Below are 15,263 nucleotides of genomic sequence, written 5' to 3' on the forward strand. Positions count from 1 at the left end.
TGTAGTATCATTTCACTGAATAACCAAGTTAACTGGCATAAAGAGGTTTATTTATTGAGGGCTGTAACAAAAGATGCACTACTTGAAATTGAGTTTTATTTCTTACAACTAAAGAAACTCTCCTTCCTCTAAATACAGACGAATGGTAAGCAGCAATAAAAAAAAAAGAGGGGGAGAGTAATAAAAGGTGAAACAATACAAAAGCCTTTCCTTGTTCATCCATCAGGCATAAAAACAATTCAAATTATCTGATTTACCAGTTCTCACACACCTTGCTTTTATGAGCTCAATATCAAAGAATTAGGACAAATCGATATGACTGCGGACAAACTCACTAACGGCCTAAAACACACAAGGTCAAAATAGGGGTGAAGACTGTAGGGATGACAGTTTGTGGAACATTATCCATGATCCTGTAGGCCATTTAGGTTGCATGCTGAGCGGTAGAAAAGCACAGCTTGAGGGTGTATGGGTACGGGCCAGCTGAAGAGAAAGATAGAAAGGATTAGAAAACTAAAAACAGCCATCACCACACCATTTGAATAAAACAGGGATCTTTTTAATACATAGGCTTCGATCTCAAACACTTACTTGCGTTCTTCATCTGGTAGTGGTTTATCATGGACAAGGCCTCCATGGCGTCGTTGATGGACTCCCACTCCAACAGCCCTGACGAGCTGCGCTCACCTGGACCTGCACCTAATAAGACAGCCCAACTCAGTTTAGCACCACTGTCATACATACAAAAGAGTACGTAGTTTCAAAATGAAGTTCAAGTGTACACTTACTCTTTCCTGTGAAAAGTTTGATATTTGCAGGGGCTTTGACACCAACATCTTCACAGATCTGAAAAGAAAACAATCAATTGATTACTTTTGTAGGCATATTGGTCTTTATTTCACTGCTCCATACATGAAGTGGTTCCCCGAAGTGCTTTGGGACTCACCTGAGTGAAAATCTCGACGGATGAGTCTGGCTGGGCGTTGAAGAAGTGCAGGACATTGCTGGGGTGCTGAATGCGGTTCTTGGCAGCCTGCTCTGGGGAGGTGAAGCGGTTGTTGCGGGAGCCGTGGAAGTCCTTGAAGCTGGTGCTGCCGTCCTCCAGCTCGTAAGACTGACCGGGCATGATGGCCTGCTGCTTAGACACACTGTAAAGGGAGAAGAGCATTAGACTGAACTTGTACAAGCCTCACAGAACAGTCACTTATTATGGCAAGAGGCAGCAAATAAGATTAAGCACCAACTTTAAATGACAAGGCACTGAATGAACAGGCGTTTCAGATAAACATCTCACCAGACGCTGAGCTTCTGTCCAAAAAGGAAGTTGTTGTTGAGGTGAGTGATGGCCCGGTCCACAGCGTAACAGTCTCCCATCTCCACCATGGCTGCTCCTGGCTTACTCTTCATAAACTTCACCTGAGGTAGGGGATCAGATGCATGGGGCAACTCAATACCAGCAGCATCTTATTGAAATTACTGCAATGGCTTGCCCTCTTTCCCTCCACACTTACCCGCTCCACATTGCCATAGAGACAGAAAACATTAAACACTTTGTCGGCGTTCATCTTGGCAGGCTCCAAACCGTAGACCATGACTACAGGGGAGTCTGCGTGGGCACTGTACTCGCCAGGGGGTGGAGGGGGAGGGCCGTAGCCAGGTCCCCCACCGTAGCTGTGTGCCCCCCCTCGTCCCCTCATGGGAGGACCCATGCGACGGCCCTCGCTGTAATGTGGGGGTGGTGGGGGGCCATAGCCGCTCTCGTCGTATCCATGGTAACCACCAGCTAGAAACACAAGGGACCACAATATCATACAGGGAACATAGCTTGATGGGAACAAAGGATAGATGTCCAAAGAAAGTGGTTAACCTCACCATGTGTAAAAACATCTGGTTTTGATAAAAGGGTGGCACATTCCATTACCAGGTGAGCTAAGAAAATTGACTATACCGCACCACTTCGCTGCCACTGTGGGGTACCCATTTTTAACCCACCATCTGCACCTCGAAGGGGAATTTAGTGTGAGGCGAGCACTACAAGGGCCAGCACGTGTGTCCCCCCTGGGCCTAAGAGCCTTACCGTACTCTGGAGGGTGGTCTCCCAGCAGAGCCGGCGCCCTCACACGCTTGTTGGGGTTGGCACTCCCATCTTCTGAGGAGGTGATAAAGGCAGGAGGCAGAAAAAAAGGGGAAGAGAGAAGAGCGATAGATAAATTGGCAAGAAACGACAGGGGACATGACAATGCAGCGCAGTAGCGGATGTTCAATTAGAATTAAGGATAGCTCACATCTAGAGAAAGCACACTAAGCGTAATAACTACTGAATATTAATAACACCAACAAGACCATTTTTTTTTAAATTTTTAAAAAAAAATCTATAGTACTGTATATCTACTGGTTCAGTCATGGTATTCAGATGCCAAAAGGTGACATTTTTTTTTTTATCTTGAATTCAGTGTAAACAAACTGTCATTACAACAGCTAAGAATGAATTAAACGCTAAGAATCCTGAAAGCCAGCTACATCCTCCATTTTAAATCTGTTAGCATATGGTAGAAGGGAGAATGAGGTGGGTGAGAATGAAGCCAACGTAAGTTTGCAAACACACCTCCAGCATTGCTCCCATTGCCATCAGCTTCTGCATCTGTACAGGTACACATCTCATACACATTAAATTCAGGCCAGATTAAACACACTCACCTACACATGGATAGTTGAGAAATTAAGAAAAACACTGGCGCATTAGACAAATTTGACTGTTTCAACATTCTACAATGTAAACTATTTCAATGCATTCACAGTCCATTATCTTCATATTGTAACTAGGTTATACAAATAAGAAAGCGGCACATTTCAAATCTGTCTACAAGTCTCGAAAAATGAAAAGAATACATATAGCCTCCTAGTGGAGAGCCACCCAAACACCAGCTTTATTCAGACAAGTCTTCAACGGAGGACAAAATGCCCACAGGGAATGCACTACAAGGCCACCTTTGAAATATGGTGGCACTGAGAACAGAGGGAGTGGAATGCCATATAAATACAGGAAAAAAACAGGGAAAAAAGGACAATATCACAATATATTTTTGAAGACATCCCAAGTGTAAGAAATGGGAATGTGTGTTGTGTAACAAACTGGGGATCAGTTTACTTACAGCATGGATATATTGAAGGACAAAGATTGAGGCTGGAGACATTTGCTGTTATTTGGCAGTGGGTCCATTACTTCTCTCCGTTTTCATTTAAATCCTTTTCATCTTTTACTCCCCTTTGGAAGAACATTTCCACCTTTTTTTGTGGCAATTTCCATTGTGGTTGGTGGTCCACTCTCCAAGTGCCTTATCGAACACACTCCTTGCCAATGGCAGGCCGCAAAGCAGCCATTTGGAACATATCAGACCTGGGTCCTCATTAGGCGCAAATTGCCAGACCTGCGTCACATGGAAGGTGTTACACAGGAACTAAAAAAGTCAAATTTCCACAAGAGAGCTGCATTCAGAAAAAGATGGAGAAACTAAACAGGGATGCATGTTGCAAAAACAGTATAGGGAGGAAAGGAAGGGGGGGGAAAGAGGCAAAACAGAACACCCGACTCCATGAGGTATGCATGTATGAGGAGAAAAATATGGCCTGTCTGAATGTGCATATGCTTGTTCATGTTTGTAGTGTCTTCATCAGTTGTCTGTTGTATTCCTTCCCATGTGACTGGCTACAGCCTGACAGTGACGGTGCGAATCATCTATGGAGTCAGTGCAGCAACAGGAGCGGAGGGTTTTGAGTAGTGTTTGATGTGTTAAACATCAGGAGCAGGGCACAAGAGAGCAAAACCACCTGCACCACCAAAGGCAGGCAGGTACAGAGAACAGGACAGGGCTGTGTAGTCTTGAGCAACTGGTTTGTATCAGTATGGTTCATCTGTTTTGTGTTTGTGTGAGCATGCTCGTCACTACGGGTCTCTGGATGTTGTCTTTATAAGGTGGTTCTTCTGTGGATGTGTATCAGTCAAAAAGCTTCCGTGTCAACAGTAAGGTGATGACTTGCAGGTGAGGTCTGGGTGATGGCATGTTTCAATGTGTCAGGCATGTCTTGCTGTGGTCTCAAAATTGGGAGGGTGTGGAAAGCACAGCTTAGTGCCAATGTACCAGCAACCAAAACTCCCCATGGAAAATGTGTCATGCCATAGAAAAGGTATAGGGGATGTCTTCGTGACTTTGGAGCTATGTTGTTGCGGCACGAAGGAGATGGATTGGGGAAGGGGGGAAATGTCAGTTTATCAAAGCATGTCTGCTGCCATGGTCTTGCAGTCTATCCATCCCCAATGTCCTAAGTGTTCCTTCTGTTTGGTACAGAAAGTGGATGTGTCCTTATTGAAGTAGGAGCGGTGGAGGTTGAGGTGGTGTTGAGAGTAGTGTTGACGGCAGGAGTAGTGTTGGGAGTAGTGTTGATGACGGCAACAATGTGTCTCCGATGCATATATGGAAATGTGTTGCTCCAACGTGTTCCGACGAGAAGCTAGAGTGGCTGTTTATGTTCAATGCTTAAAGTAGCCTGTATAGATGTACAGATCTATACATTGACGAGTGCACTGGGAATGAAAGGAGCAATTGGCTGTTGGTAGAGCAAGCTTCACAAGAGACTCAAGTGGGTAAACAGGAAGGTATTTTTGCTCAGACTGTCTAGTCTTACAACTTGATGTATCCATGGGCAGTGCATCCGATAGGTTGCCATTGCAAAAACAATAGAGCACTCAATATATATTTTTACACAGGCATAACATCACCGTCTAGCAGACTTTGCTGAGACGCCATCAAGCAGGTATTCAGACAAGAAAGTAAGAGATTAATGGATCAGTGGCGAGATTTATGAGCAACATCCTAGAACACTTCCTTATCTCACATTTAATGAGTAACAAATGACTGTCGTCAGGTAGTTTTACTACGAGTCAGTCGTCGCCAAACTAGAAAAGCTGCAGGACCTTGATTTGGTACCCTTAGTGACCACATATCTTTAGATCTGATAGCACTGGGTTGAGGTTAAGGAGTTTACTCCGGGGTGTTCCAAGCAAGGGCGGCATCCTGTTTTATATTAGGTGTGCAACTAAAAGCCTTGAGCAATAACTGTAGTCTCTAGTGAAGAATATCTGGCCATTCAGCTGCTCCTTGCATACCTAGCGTGTCTGGCTGTGTGACGGACGGTGCATCACCAGAAGACCACACCAGCACTTCAGTCATAATGCCACTGAAATGGAGCCCCATGCAAGAGTTAACTGTAATTTGCTAAACCAATATAACAGCTGGAGAGAAAGATACCAACCCAGCCCTGTAAACATTGATCTGGTTAAAGGAGCATTTCCTGTGCTCAGTGGCATTACCCCTGAAGGTCTACCATCCAACCCCCCTTCCCTCCCCCAAAGTGGCAGTAAGGGTGCTGGTAGTGTCAGCAAGGACCACAGATGGCTGTGTGCGTTACCTTGACCACTCAGGTTGGGGTTGGTGTAGTCCCAAGTGTCCTGGTCATTCTTGAACACATTGAGACGAGTTGGCTGTGGGAGAATATACAAATTAATTCCAAAGCAAAGCATTTTTTCAAGTCCATATCATGGAACACTAGACGCTGTTCGGGGCTATGAATGTGCATGTTCCTCTACCTTGGCATATTCGATCTTGAGTGTGCAGCAACCAGAGTAGATGTCTGCCCCATTGAGGGAGGCCTTCGCCCTCTGTGCACTCTGCACTGAATCAAACGTGTTGAGAGTCAAGGAAAGGTCATGCAGACTAGTTCTGAGAACAGTACATCGCACAGACACCATAACACAACAAGTCTCTTTGTGCTAGTAAAAATAAATCTGGTTAATCACTCATCACATACAGCATGTGCTACAAACATGACATGTTTCAGACTGCTGGTTTCCTGATTTGGTAAGTAGACAGTATGTCAACTTCAAATTCCAGAAGTCTTAGTTTCACTAAGGCTTACCTGCGGGCATGCAACTGATTCACAAAATACGTCATTTAGAAAAATGTATTTTGCAGCAAAGGATATTCCACCATGGCCTGAACACCATTCTTCCGAAAGATAACAATCCTCTGGACAGGGCCGCAGTTATTGCAGACAGTGTAGAGCACATCCTGTAGACAGAAGTAATTCAAATGATCAGAAATAATATTGAAGTACACAGCACAACAGACTCAACAGGTTGGGTAAAGGTGGCCAGCACTTTACCGTGGTAACGGGGTAGATTGGGTTCATGATGGTGAGAAGTAGCACATTGTTGACACTTCTAGAATCGTCCGGGTCGCCTGGCCGGGAGATCTTCTGGCTGGTGGAGTAGTTGACAAAGGCTGGGTGCCCGGAAATGTAGATCTGGTTGTCATTCGCATACGTCACAGCAGTGCAAGACCCATTCAAATCCTCATACTCAACCAAGGCCTGACGCTTCTTGGGCATAACAACCACATAGCTGTAAACAAAAAGGTTATATTAATAAAGGATGCATAAAAGTTTATTTATTTGCTTTGCTCCTCCGGATTGCTTCTGGGTGAGCAGGCTTTTGTTTCAGCTTGTATTATAGCTACTCATCTGGAACACGAGTTGAATCAATTGTTTTATAGAAGTGTTAGAACAGAAGCTCTGCAGAGGTAAAGATAGCCATTACTGGTTTAACAGTACCCAACTATAAAATGGTTGGATTGTGTTTGCGTGGAGCAAAATTGGACCATGAAATGTGTGCATTGTAAGCGAAGTAGTCAGGGTACCAGTCTGCTTCTGCTTGAGCCATTTCTCAGTTGTCATGAGATTTTTTTTTAAAGCAGATGGTCAATTAATGTGCATATTCATCACCTAATAGCTCCAAACTCCTGCAGGGCCTCCACAAGGTCAGCTTCTGTAATGCCATCCACCAAGCCCCTCACATGCACAACTGGAGAGGGAAGGGTCTTGTGTGGGTCATCATAGCCTTCCTGCAAAAAATAATGGGTAAACTAAATCCAAGCAATAAACTCATGTTTCCTGGTCAGCTCATAGCAGGAGGCAAGCTGAATAAACTCAACTACATGGTAAAATAAGTTTATGAACTCCACTAATGGAGTTGAGCAGATTCCAAGCTTTGTGTAATTCAACACAGACTACATCAATTCGTCCATGGTCAATACTTCGAAAAATGTCAATTATGAAACGATTACCTTGTGTCCTCTGCAGTTAAGTGCCTTTGTTTTCTGAAATCCACTCCCAATAAACGTTAATCAAATACAACCACCGACTGTTTGCGCATGTGCCAATTGAATCGCAACGAAAACCGGTGGTTGTATTTGATGTTTTATATTTAAAAAAAAAAATGGATTTCGGCAAACAAAGGCGTGTAACCACAGAGTCCAAACATAGGTACAAGGTAAGCGTTTCAATTTAAATGGTTTGAAGTATTGACCTTGGCGAATCGACGTAGCCTGCTCTCTACTAAACTCCATTGCTGGAGTTAATCAAACTTCCTTCACCATGGAGTTTAGTTTAGTCTGGCTGGAAATATTAACTACCTACCAACATGTCATGAAATAGGGGTAACTAGTCAGCAAAACATTCTGGGAATATTAATGAGGAAATGTATTTTGTTATCCGTAATATTACGAGAACGTGGTCTCAGAAGGTTATGCATATTCGAGAAGTAGAAAATTAATTCACCCGCTAGATAACGTTAGTTACCGGCTAAGTCAATGAACCCGTCAATAATGAATCTAGTTAGGTTTATTTAAGTGATTTTGCCCGAGAAGCCGGTGTTTGTTGGATATATTGGCACGGGTGTTAGGCCCGAGACGAAGTTAACACCAACTCGTGTTCGTTGGTTTGAGCCTGGCAAAACGAAACCACTAGGCTAGAACAAAGCAATAACGTTACGCTACCACTAGCTAGCTACCATAAAATATGGCGTGGCCTGGATTGCACACTCCCATTCATTTAAAAAGAAGAAAAAAAGGCTAACGTTAGCTAGTTAACGTTAGCTAGACAATGGTTGGAAAAAAATAACAGAACTAGTTAGCCAGATAGTTAATAAGCTATATAGCGATATGTTTACTGGAAATTTAAGTTAAACATAAAATAAACCGAAAGTTATTCTACAATACAATTACTTGTGGTTTTGTTTAACATCGTGGAACACGGGAGAACAAGCTAGCACGAGCTAGCTAACGTTACGGGGTGCACTCAATTTTTGTAACGCCGCGTCATGAGTCTGAAATTGTTATTTACAACTAAAGATTACATTTAAATGCATGCGTTTAAATTCATTTTATTGTTAACGCTGATGAAATCAGCATTAATTATTTACCGTTGCCATTCCGTCGTTGGTTTTTAGTCTTTTCGTTGCCCTGCCGCCTTCGTAATAACGGCCTGCCATAGCCATGTTGTCCCAGTTAAAAAGGTTGGTAGCGGTGACGGTGTGAAATGGACGGGAAAGTCCTGAAAAGTCACACATATGGGCCCGCCTTGAAGAGTCCGTTACGGTTTCCAATTGGCCTAAAAGGCACGTCAATAATGTAATCATCAACTGACGACCAGTTAAAATGCACAAAACAAGCCTTTCTGAATATCTCCTAGTCAGAGATCAACCCACTACTACTGTATTGAGCACTTATCTGTAAAAATAAAAATGTAAACAAGATTAACCATTTTATTTCTAGTCAATACAATTTCAATTCAGGTGAGTGATCTAGGTAGTTCCAGCTTTTTGAGAATGGATTGTAATTAATAAGGTTGAAAAGAGAGCCAAGATGACATGCACCAGGCAATGCATCTCAAATTTTTATTTTTACCTTTAACTAGGCAAGTCAGTTAAGAACAAATTCTTATTTTCAATGACGGCCTAGGAACAGTGGGTTAACTGCCTTGTTCAGGGGCAGAACAACAGATTTGTACCTTGTCAGCTCTGGGATTCGAACTTGCAACCTTTCGGTTACTAGTCCAACACTCTCTACCCTAGAGTTCCAGTTCCTGGTTCAAATCCAGGCTGCATCACATCAGGCCATGATTGGGAGTCCCATGGGGTGGCGCACAATTGGCCCAGCATCATCTGGGGTAGGCAGTCATTGTAAATAAGAATTTGTTCTTAATTGACTTGCCTGGTTAAAGGGTTATTTAAAAAAAAATGTTTAAATACAATGGACATCTTGACAATGGGTTATAAGTAAATAACCATGAATGAAGGTGTTGGCCACATGTCAACAAATCTTCCAAAAGTGATAAGGTGGGGCATAAGTTTGAAAATTAAAGCTAATTGACTGCAAACCATTGTAGATGGGAAGTATATCATGTAATTTCCCTTTTCACTATAAAACATCTCCACGTAAGACACATTCTGTAGGTGTTCAATGTTTAAAACAAAAACACTGAATTAACGTGTCAAGATTTATTCCAAAATCTGCTACTGTCATAAGCCAGGGAAAGCAAAACTTCAAGTACATCTGTTACAGCTCTTGAACACAATGCCACACTGAATATAGTATAGGAAATAAGAACAAATACAAAGTTCTGGTTCACAAATCCCACTTCTGAAATTAGATATTTGAACTGTTTTGCTAAATAAAACAAAATTGGACATACGGGAGAGATATTTTAGGAATGTGACATCATGTAAGGCATGCAGGGTTAGATATAAAGCTAATCCACAGCATCAGAAAAGGAAGGGGTAGATTCTAATCAATGCAGGGAACAAAGACAAAACAAATAGCTGCAAGGCTAAAGCCAGTTGGTTGGAGGGGGATGGGGACGAGTTTAGTCTTCAAATCAATCTTCGCCTGGGGTGGGGCTCTTTTTCTGGCTTGGAGATCTGGAACGACTGAAACAGACAGAGAGAGGTGTAAGTACAGGGCAGACACAGCATGTCCTCTCAATAACTAGCCCGGCACCCATCTCAGAACCAATCACAGCTCCAACACTGCTGGCCCATAATGAACTCTGTCCCACTACAACCAGTTTGCCTTGGTCAAGTCACTTTCATACTTTATAAATAGAACACATTACAGCTTCATTAGATATCGCCAACTTCCACTAATGATATAACATGTAGGGAGAACCCTAATTAATTTAGCATAATTAAGCCAACAAGTGAAAGTTCCAGAGGTCAAGTAAATGGAGGAGCTGGGTGTTGAGAGACTAGGATGTTTTAAAGGGGGTTTGAGGTGCTAAAAATCATCCCTTGCATTTTCACACAATTAGACAAAAGACCAGAACTTTACAAATGGCACCCAAAACAAACACTGACCAAATAAATGACAAAAGACTTGCCTTTTGGAAGCCCAAGTCGTTAGAATCCTACCTTGATATGGTAAACTATGTGCAGACAGTTACTTAAAACCAAAGGGAACAGCGCAAACATTCAAATAGGTTGACCTAATATACAGTATCAGGACAAGCCACCATCAAGGTAAGTAAATCAGCTACATGCTCCCTAAAAAATAAAACACTATCACTACACCCAGGATAATATGTAATGTATTCCAAATACTTAACACTCATACACCCACCCAGACAGAAACACACACACATACACCTGTGGATTCTGACAGTGCATGCTCTGTATAGTTGAATGTTAGTGTACAGTATGTTAGGGAGTATCAGACTATACGTCTGCGATCTGATCATGAATGACATTGACTCTTGGGTTTTCGTTACCTTTGGAGACAGTGGCAGAAACAACATGTACAGAGAAGCGACGGATGCTAGAACTCGAAGACACACTTGGAGGGTCTTGAAGTCTGATCTCTCGTCAGCTCTCCTTTCTCACCCTCTCAGAAGCTAAGCAAGAGGCCGGGCTCTGTAGGGAGGGGGCCTTAACTGGTCGACTGAACTCGGCTCAGCGTTCAGGTCTGTGGTGCGTGGGTTCTGGGAGGGAGTGGGGTGGGTGGAACAACTGTGTGTGCGCGCGTAGGATGGATGTGTCTCGTCAAAACGTGCGTCGGACGACCTCTTTAACCAGCGTGGTGTAGGCTGATTTCTGGTCAGCCCTTGTCACCCTCCGGGAGGACGTTAACACCGCAAGGGATGACCCTGGTAAGTGCTTGTGCAGTCAGTCGACTCCCCACACTCTCTCTTTAAAAAAAGGCCTGATGCGATTGGTCACTGGAGTCTGATCACGACAGATTTCTCTTTTGGATTTTTGAGGTTCTCTCACCCTCTGAAGCTAATCAAATTGAGGCTGGATCTGAGGGAGAAGAGAAAAGAGAAGAGCCCCGCTCCCCCCAGCCGTCACCCAAACAGCCCCTCTGTCTCGGAGTATAGGCTCATCAGCTCTGTGTGCGACTCTCTGAAGCTAATCAAGGTCTGGCCTGGTCATTCTAGGAGAGGGACCTCCAAGAGAAAAGAACATTAAAATCAGGTATTTGTAAAAGATAAAGAGGGGGGGGGGGTTGGGGGTGGAGCAGTGTTCCTCACTCTAGCTTGGGGTGCGTTAGAGTCCCTGACCATTTATTTTCACTCCCCCTCCCTGGCCCCATCTCCTGCAGCAGCCATCTCTCTGATGAGTTGTCGCTCTGTGCCTTCTGGAAGGTCGACTCAGCAGACTTCGGGTGGAGGCTGGTCTGAGGTTGAGGGGGCAGCTACCCATGACTTACCTGATCACACCTAGCCCTGTCTAACAGATGGCAGTATACTTAAGCTGAGTGAATATGTGGACTGTCATCTTTGAAAAATGTGATTTTATGATTAAAAGAGGTGGGGGGAGAAGGGAGGCTTCCAGCACATTTGCAAAACAATATCCCAAATTAAGTATAATTAGCAGTATTGTACAATATGGGCTAAGTCATGGCATTTACACAGTGCAGTAATAGCTTTGAAGGTATGGGTTGACGAGGAAGAAAGCTTACCTATTCCTCTTATGGCTGGGAGAGCGGGATCTGGAGCGAGAACGAGACGCCGAGCGCCCTCTGGCCCGGGACCCCGACCGAGAACGGGAACGACTGCAACACAAAAAAACATGGGGGGGTCAAACGCAGGCACCAACTCCAGATGGGATCAAGAAACAGGTCAGCTTTCAAAGGAAAGTATTGTGCAACTGTTATTCCAAAATGGCTTACCTCCTAACAGAGGTCCTGGACTTTGACCGCACAGGGGAACCAGACCTATTATGGAAGGGTGAAGTGTTTCAAGAAAATTACATGTTTTGAAGCCAATAGATAAATTAAAACAATCATATGAATACATTTGCAGGAAAAACAGGGATGATCAAACAGGTTTGCCCAGAATGCAAATGGAAACTATATTTCCTATGAAACCAATAAAAAGAAAAAATGCAACGTCATCAGCATGCAAAATGACCCGTAGACTCTTACCTCTTCCTACGTTTGGGATAAGATGGGGAGCGGTGCCTGCTGCTGTGTTGTAGGAGAGAGACCAGTATCAGCACAGGGAGAGGTTTGAATGACAGTAGAAAAGCAGGGGGTAGGAGGAGAAACCCTGTTGACTTACCGGTCATTGCTGCGGGAGCGGGATCGATAGCGGCTGCCACGTGACCTGGAGACGGAACGAGACCGGGAGCGAGAGCGTGATCTAGAATACAAGAAACAGGCTGTGATGTCTCTAATACAGGGTTTTTCTGTGATAGGTTGGTCACGAGTTATGAGAATACATCTATAACCACACACTATTTCTACTTAATTTGGAGGACGATTTGGGTCACGGGAGGACAGTCAATTTCTCATTTGGGTCTCGAGCTGAAAAGGTTTAAGATGTAATATGTAACCACAGTAGTGAAACAAAGAGGACGGCATTGCCTCTCAGCAGTAGAGATGAATCCAACCAGGTCAGCAAATATTGTCTGTGTGTCATAGTTTTTCTCGACATAATACAGTGACATTTTTCTCACACCAAGTGATACTTTGAAGTAATAAGAACAATGTTGCATAAGGGGAAAACTACATCACCTGGCTTATGCAGAATTATGACTGCTACTGGCAGTATATCAGAAGCAGACATTGGGCAAGTAGAATACCTGCTCCGACGACCTCCTCCCCTCTTGCTGAAACGGTAGCAGTCGTAGGCATAGTGGCCCCTGTCCCCACACTGGTAGCAGCGGTCTTGAGGGTCAAAGTGGCGGCGGCTGGGGCGGCCATGTTTGGTCTTCCGTGACATGCCAGTGGACAGCTCAACACGGATCCGAGAGCCGCACAGCACCCTGAGGTAGGGAGAGAGGGCAGAGTTTAGTGATAACAGGGTAAGAAAGAAAATATTGTGTAATACTGGGCAAAGTCTGCAAGAGTAATGCCTGAATCACAATTAATATCCCAAAACTGAAAACACCACTTCAACCAAAATATATATAAACTTATGTGACAACATTATGGGCTATGAAATGTGCAGATAAATATAAAGTTACTCACTTTCCATCCATGCCTTTAACTGCGTCCTCTGCGTCACGGGCATCCTCATACTCCACAAAGGCGAAACCTGGGGGGTTCCTGGCCACCCAAACCGTGCGTAAAGGGCCATAGTAACTGAACGCCCGCTCTAGCTCACCCTTGGCAGCCCCGTTGCCTAAGTCGCCAACATAGACCTTGCAATCGGTGTTACGAGAAGAGCTGCGAGAAGACGAGTGGTATGACATCTCCCCACCTGGAGGAAAGAGGGAGACACCGTGAACCAGCTAACTAGCTAAAGTTGTTTGAAAAGTAAACATAGGAAAATTGAGCTGTGCTTGAGAGTATGAAGCTAGCTACTAATATAAATAACCTAGCTAACTAACGTTAGCTATAAATACAAGTAAGAAAACGAGCTAGCCAGGGGTGTATTCATTACGGAATCCGTATAAGAACCAAACAGAAGCTAACAGCAAAACGAGAGTTCATATTGGACAGATTCAGGTAGGTCCCGCCCCGTTTCATTCAATTGGCTTCCGTTTACGAAACGTTTTGCAACAGAATCGGCGTAATGAATACGCACCAGTTCTGCACTTGCTGTTTTAGTCAAATATTGGTAGACGACAATAGCCCGTTGCTCACTATCTCACTGACAATGTTTCTTCCTTATTATACTGTGTTGCTAACAATTGTATCACTAGTGCCATACTCAAATTAACCAGAGACAATATAGCTAGCTAGATAGAAACAACGTTATCAAACTAGCTAGATCAAGTAAACAATGGCGTCCGTGCGATTACCTTTATCCCCAAACAGTTCCGCGATTAATTTATCAGTCTCCGCTCAATTTACAGAAATAAAACATGGGCGAAACGTATTCAATCTTAAAGTATTTCTTATTTTGATTACTTATTTTACTAGATTTAAAATTCTTCACTAGGCAACAAACCTATTCGCTGTTCTGTCAGACTACCCGTGCAAGAATGCACTTGCGCAGTAACGTGCCCCGCTACAGTGAGGTCATGTGTTTTTCTTCACATTGGTTATGATGGTTATTATCGGCCTTGGCAACTGACCATCCTCTTACTCCCGATCTTCCATACAGGTTTGAGAGCAGTCTTGATTTTATACCTACAATTTTCCATATATTGAATTATTTTTGAGATTGAGATATACTGAACAAGAAAATGTAAAAGCATCATGTAAAGTGTTTCATGAGCTGTAATAAAATATCCCAGAAATGTTCCATATGCATACAAAGCTTATTTGTCTCAAATTTTGAGCACAAATTTGTTTACATCCTGTTAGTGAGCATTTCTATTTAACAAGAGAATCCATCTACCTGACAGGTGTGGCGTATCAAGAAACTTATTAAACAGCATGATCATTACACAGGTGAACCTTGTGCTGGTGACAGTAAAAGACCACTCTAAAATGTGGAGTTTTGTCACACAACACAATTCCTCAGACATCTCTTACTTGACCTCTGGAACTTTCACTTGTTGGTTTAATTATGCAAAATTAATTAGGGTTCTCCCTACATGTTATATCATTCGTGGAAATTGGCGATATCCAATGGAGCGTGCAATTGGAATGCTGACGGCAGGAATGTCCACCAGAGCTGTTCCTAGAGAATTTTATGTTAATTTCTCTACCGTAAGCCATCTCCAAAGGCATTTTAGAGAATTTGGCAGTATGTCCATCTTGCCCCCCAGGACCTACACATCCGGCTTCTTCACCTGTCTGAGACTAGCCACCTGGACAGCTGATGGAACTGGGATTTCACAATGGAAGAATTTCTGCACAAACAGTCAGAAACCATCTCAGGGAAGCTCATTTTTTTATTTAACCTTTATTTAACTAGGCAAGACAAGTTAAGAATAAATTCATATTTACAATGATGGCTTACCCTGGCCAAACCCAGACAAC

The 15,263-nt window shown here is 43.4% G+C and overlaps 2 protein-coding genes across 6 annotated transcripts; both read right to left on the reverse strand.

Annotated features, from left to right (window-relative positions):
• Nucleotides 1–28: 28 nt before the first annotated feature.
• LOC139547871 (heterogeneous nuclear ribonucleoprotein L-like) lies at nucleotides 29–8,530 on the reverse strand. Of its 3 annotated transcripts, XM_071357015.1 has the most exons (14): nucleotides 8,315–8,530; nucleotides 6,838–6,956; nucleotides 6,220–6,457; nucleotides 6,040–6,125; nucleotides 5,645–5,741; nucleotides 5,467–5,539; nucleotides 2,606–2,641; nucleotides 2,078–2,149; nucleotides 1,512–1,783; nucleotides 1,295–1,416; nucleotides 947–1,148; nucleotides 789–846; nucleotides 592–699; nucleotides 29–483 (listed from the first exon to the last, which is right to left on the reverse strand). In XM_071357015.1, the coding sequence occupies exons 1-14, from the start codon at nucleotides 8,528–8,530 to the stop codon at nucleotides 425–427; spliced, it is 1,758 nt and encodes a 585-aa protein (XP_071213116.1). In that variant the 3' UTR covers nucleotides 29–424. The 3 variants fall into 3 exon arrangements, with proteins under 3 accessions (XP_071213116.1, XP_071213117.1, XP_071213118.1); XM_071357016.1 differs by lacking the exon at nucleotides 2,606–2,641; XM_071357017.1 differs by lacking the exons at nucleotides 2,078–2,149; nucleotides 2,606–2,641.
• Nucleotides 8,531–8,642: 112 nt separating this feature from the next.
• On the reverse strand, nucleotides 8,643–13,582 carry LOC139547875 (serine/arginine-rich splicing factor 7-like). 3 transcript variants are annotated; one of them, XM_071357021.1, is made up of 7 exons: nucleotides 13,359–13,582; nucleotides 12,971–13,153; nucleotides 12,448–12,528; nucleotides 12,312–12,350; nucleotides 12,057–12,101; nucleotides 11,847–11,939; nucleotides 8,643–9,820 (listed from the first exon to the last, which is right to left on the reverse strand). In XM_071357021.1, exons 1-7 carry the CDS (start codon nucleotides 13,580–13,582, stop codon nucleotides 9,769–9,771), a joined length of 717 nt encoding a protein of 238 aa, XP_071213122.1. In that variant the 3' UTR covers nucleotides 8,643–9,768. The 3 variants fall into 3 exon arrangements, with proteins under 3 accessions (XP_071213122.1, XP_071213121.1, XP_071213123.1); XM_071357020.1 differs by having other exon boundaries at nucleotides 12,312–12,353; XM_071357022.1 differs by having other exon boundaries at nucleotides 8,643–11,331; nucleotides 12,312–12,353.
• Nucleotides 13,583–15,263: the final 1,681 nt, after the last annotated feature.

Source organism: Salvelinus alpinus, chromosome 21 (assembly GCF_045679555.1).
Source record: "Salvelinus alpinus chromosome 21, SLU_Salpinus.1, whole genome shotgun sequence".
Lineage (NCBI taxonomy): Eukaryota > Metazoa > Chordata > Actinopteri > Salmoniformes > Salmonidae > Salvelinus > Salvelinus alpinus.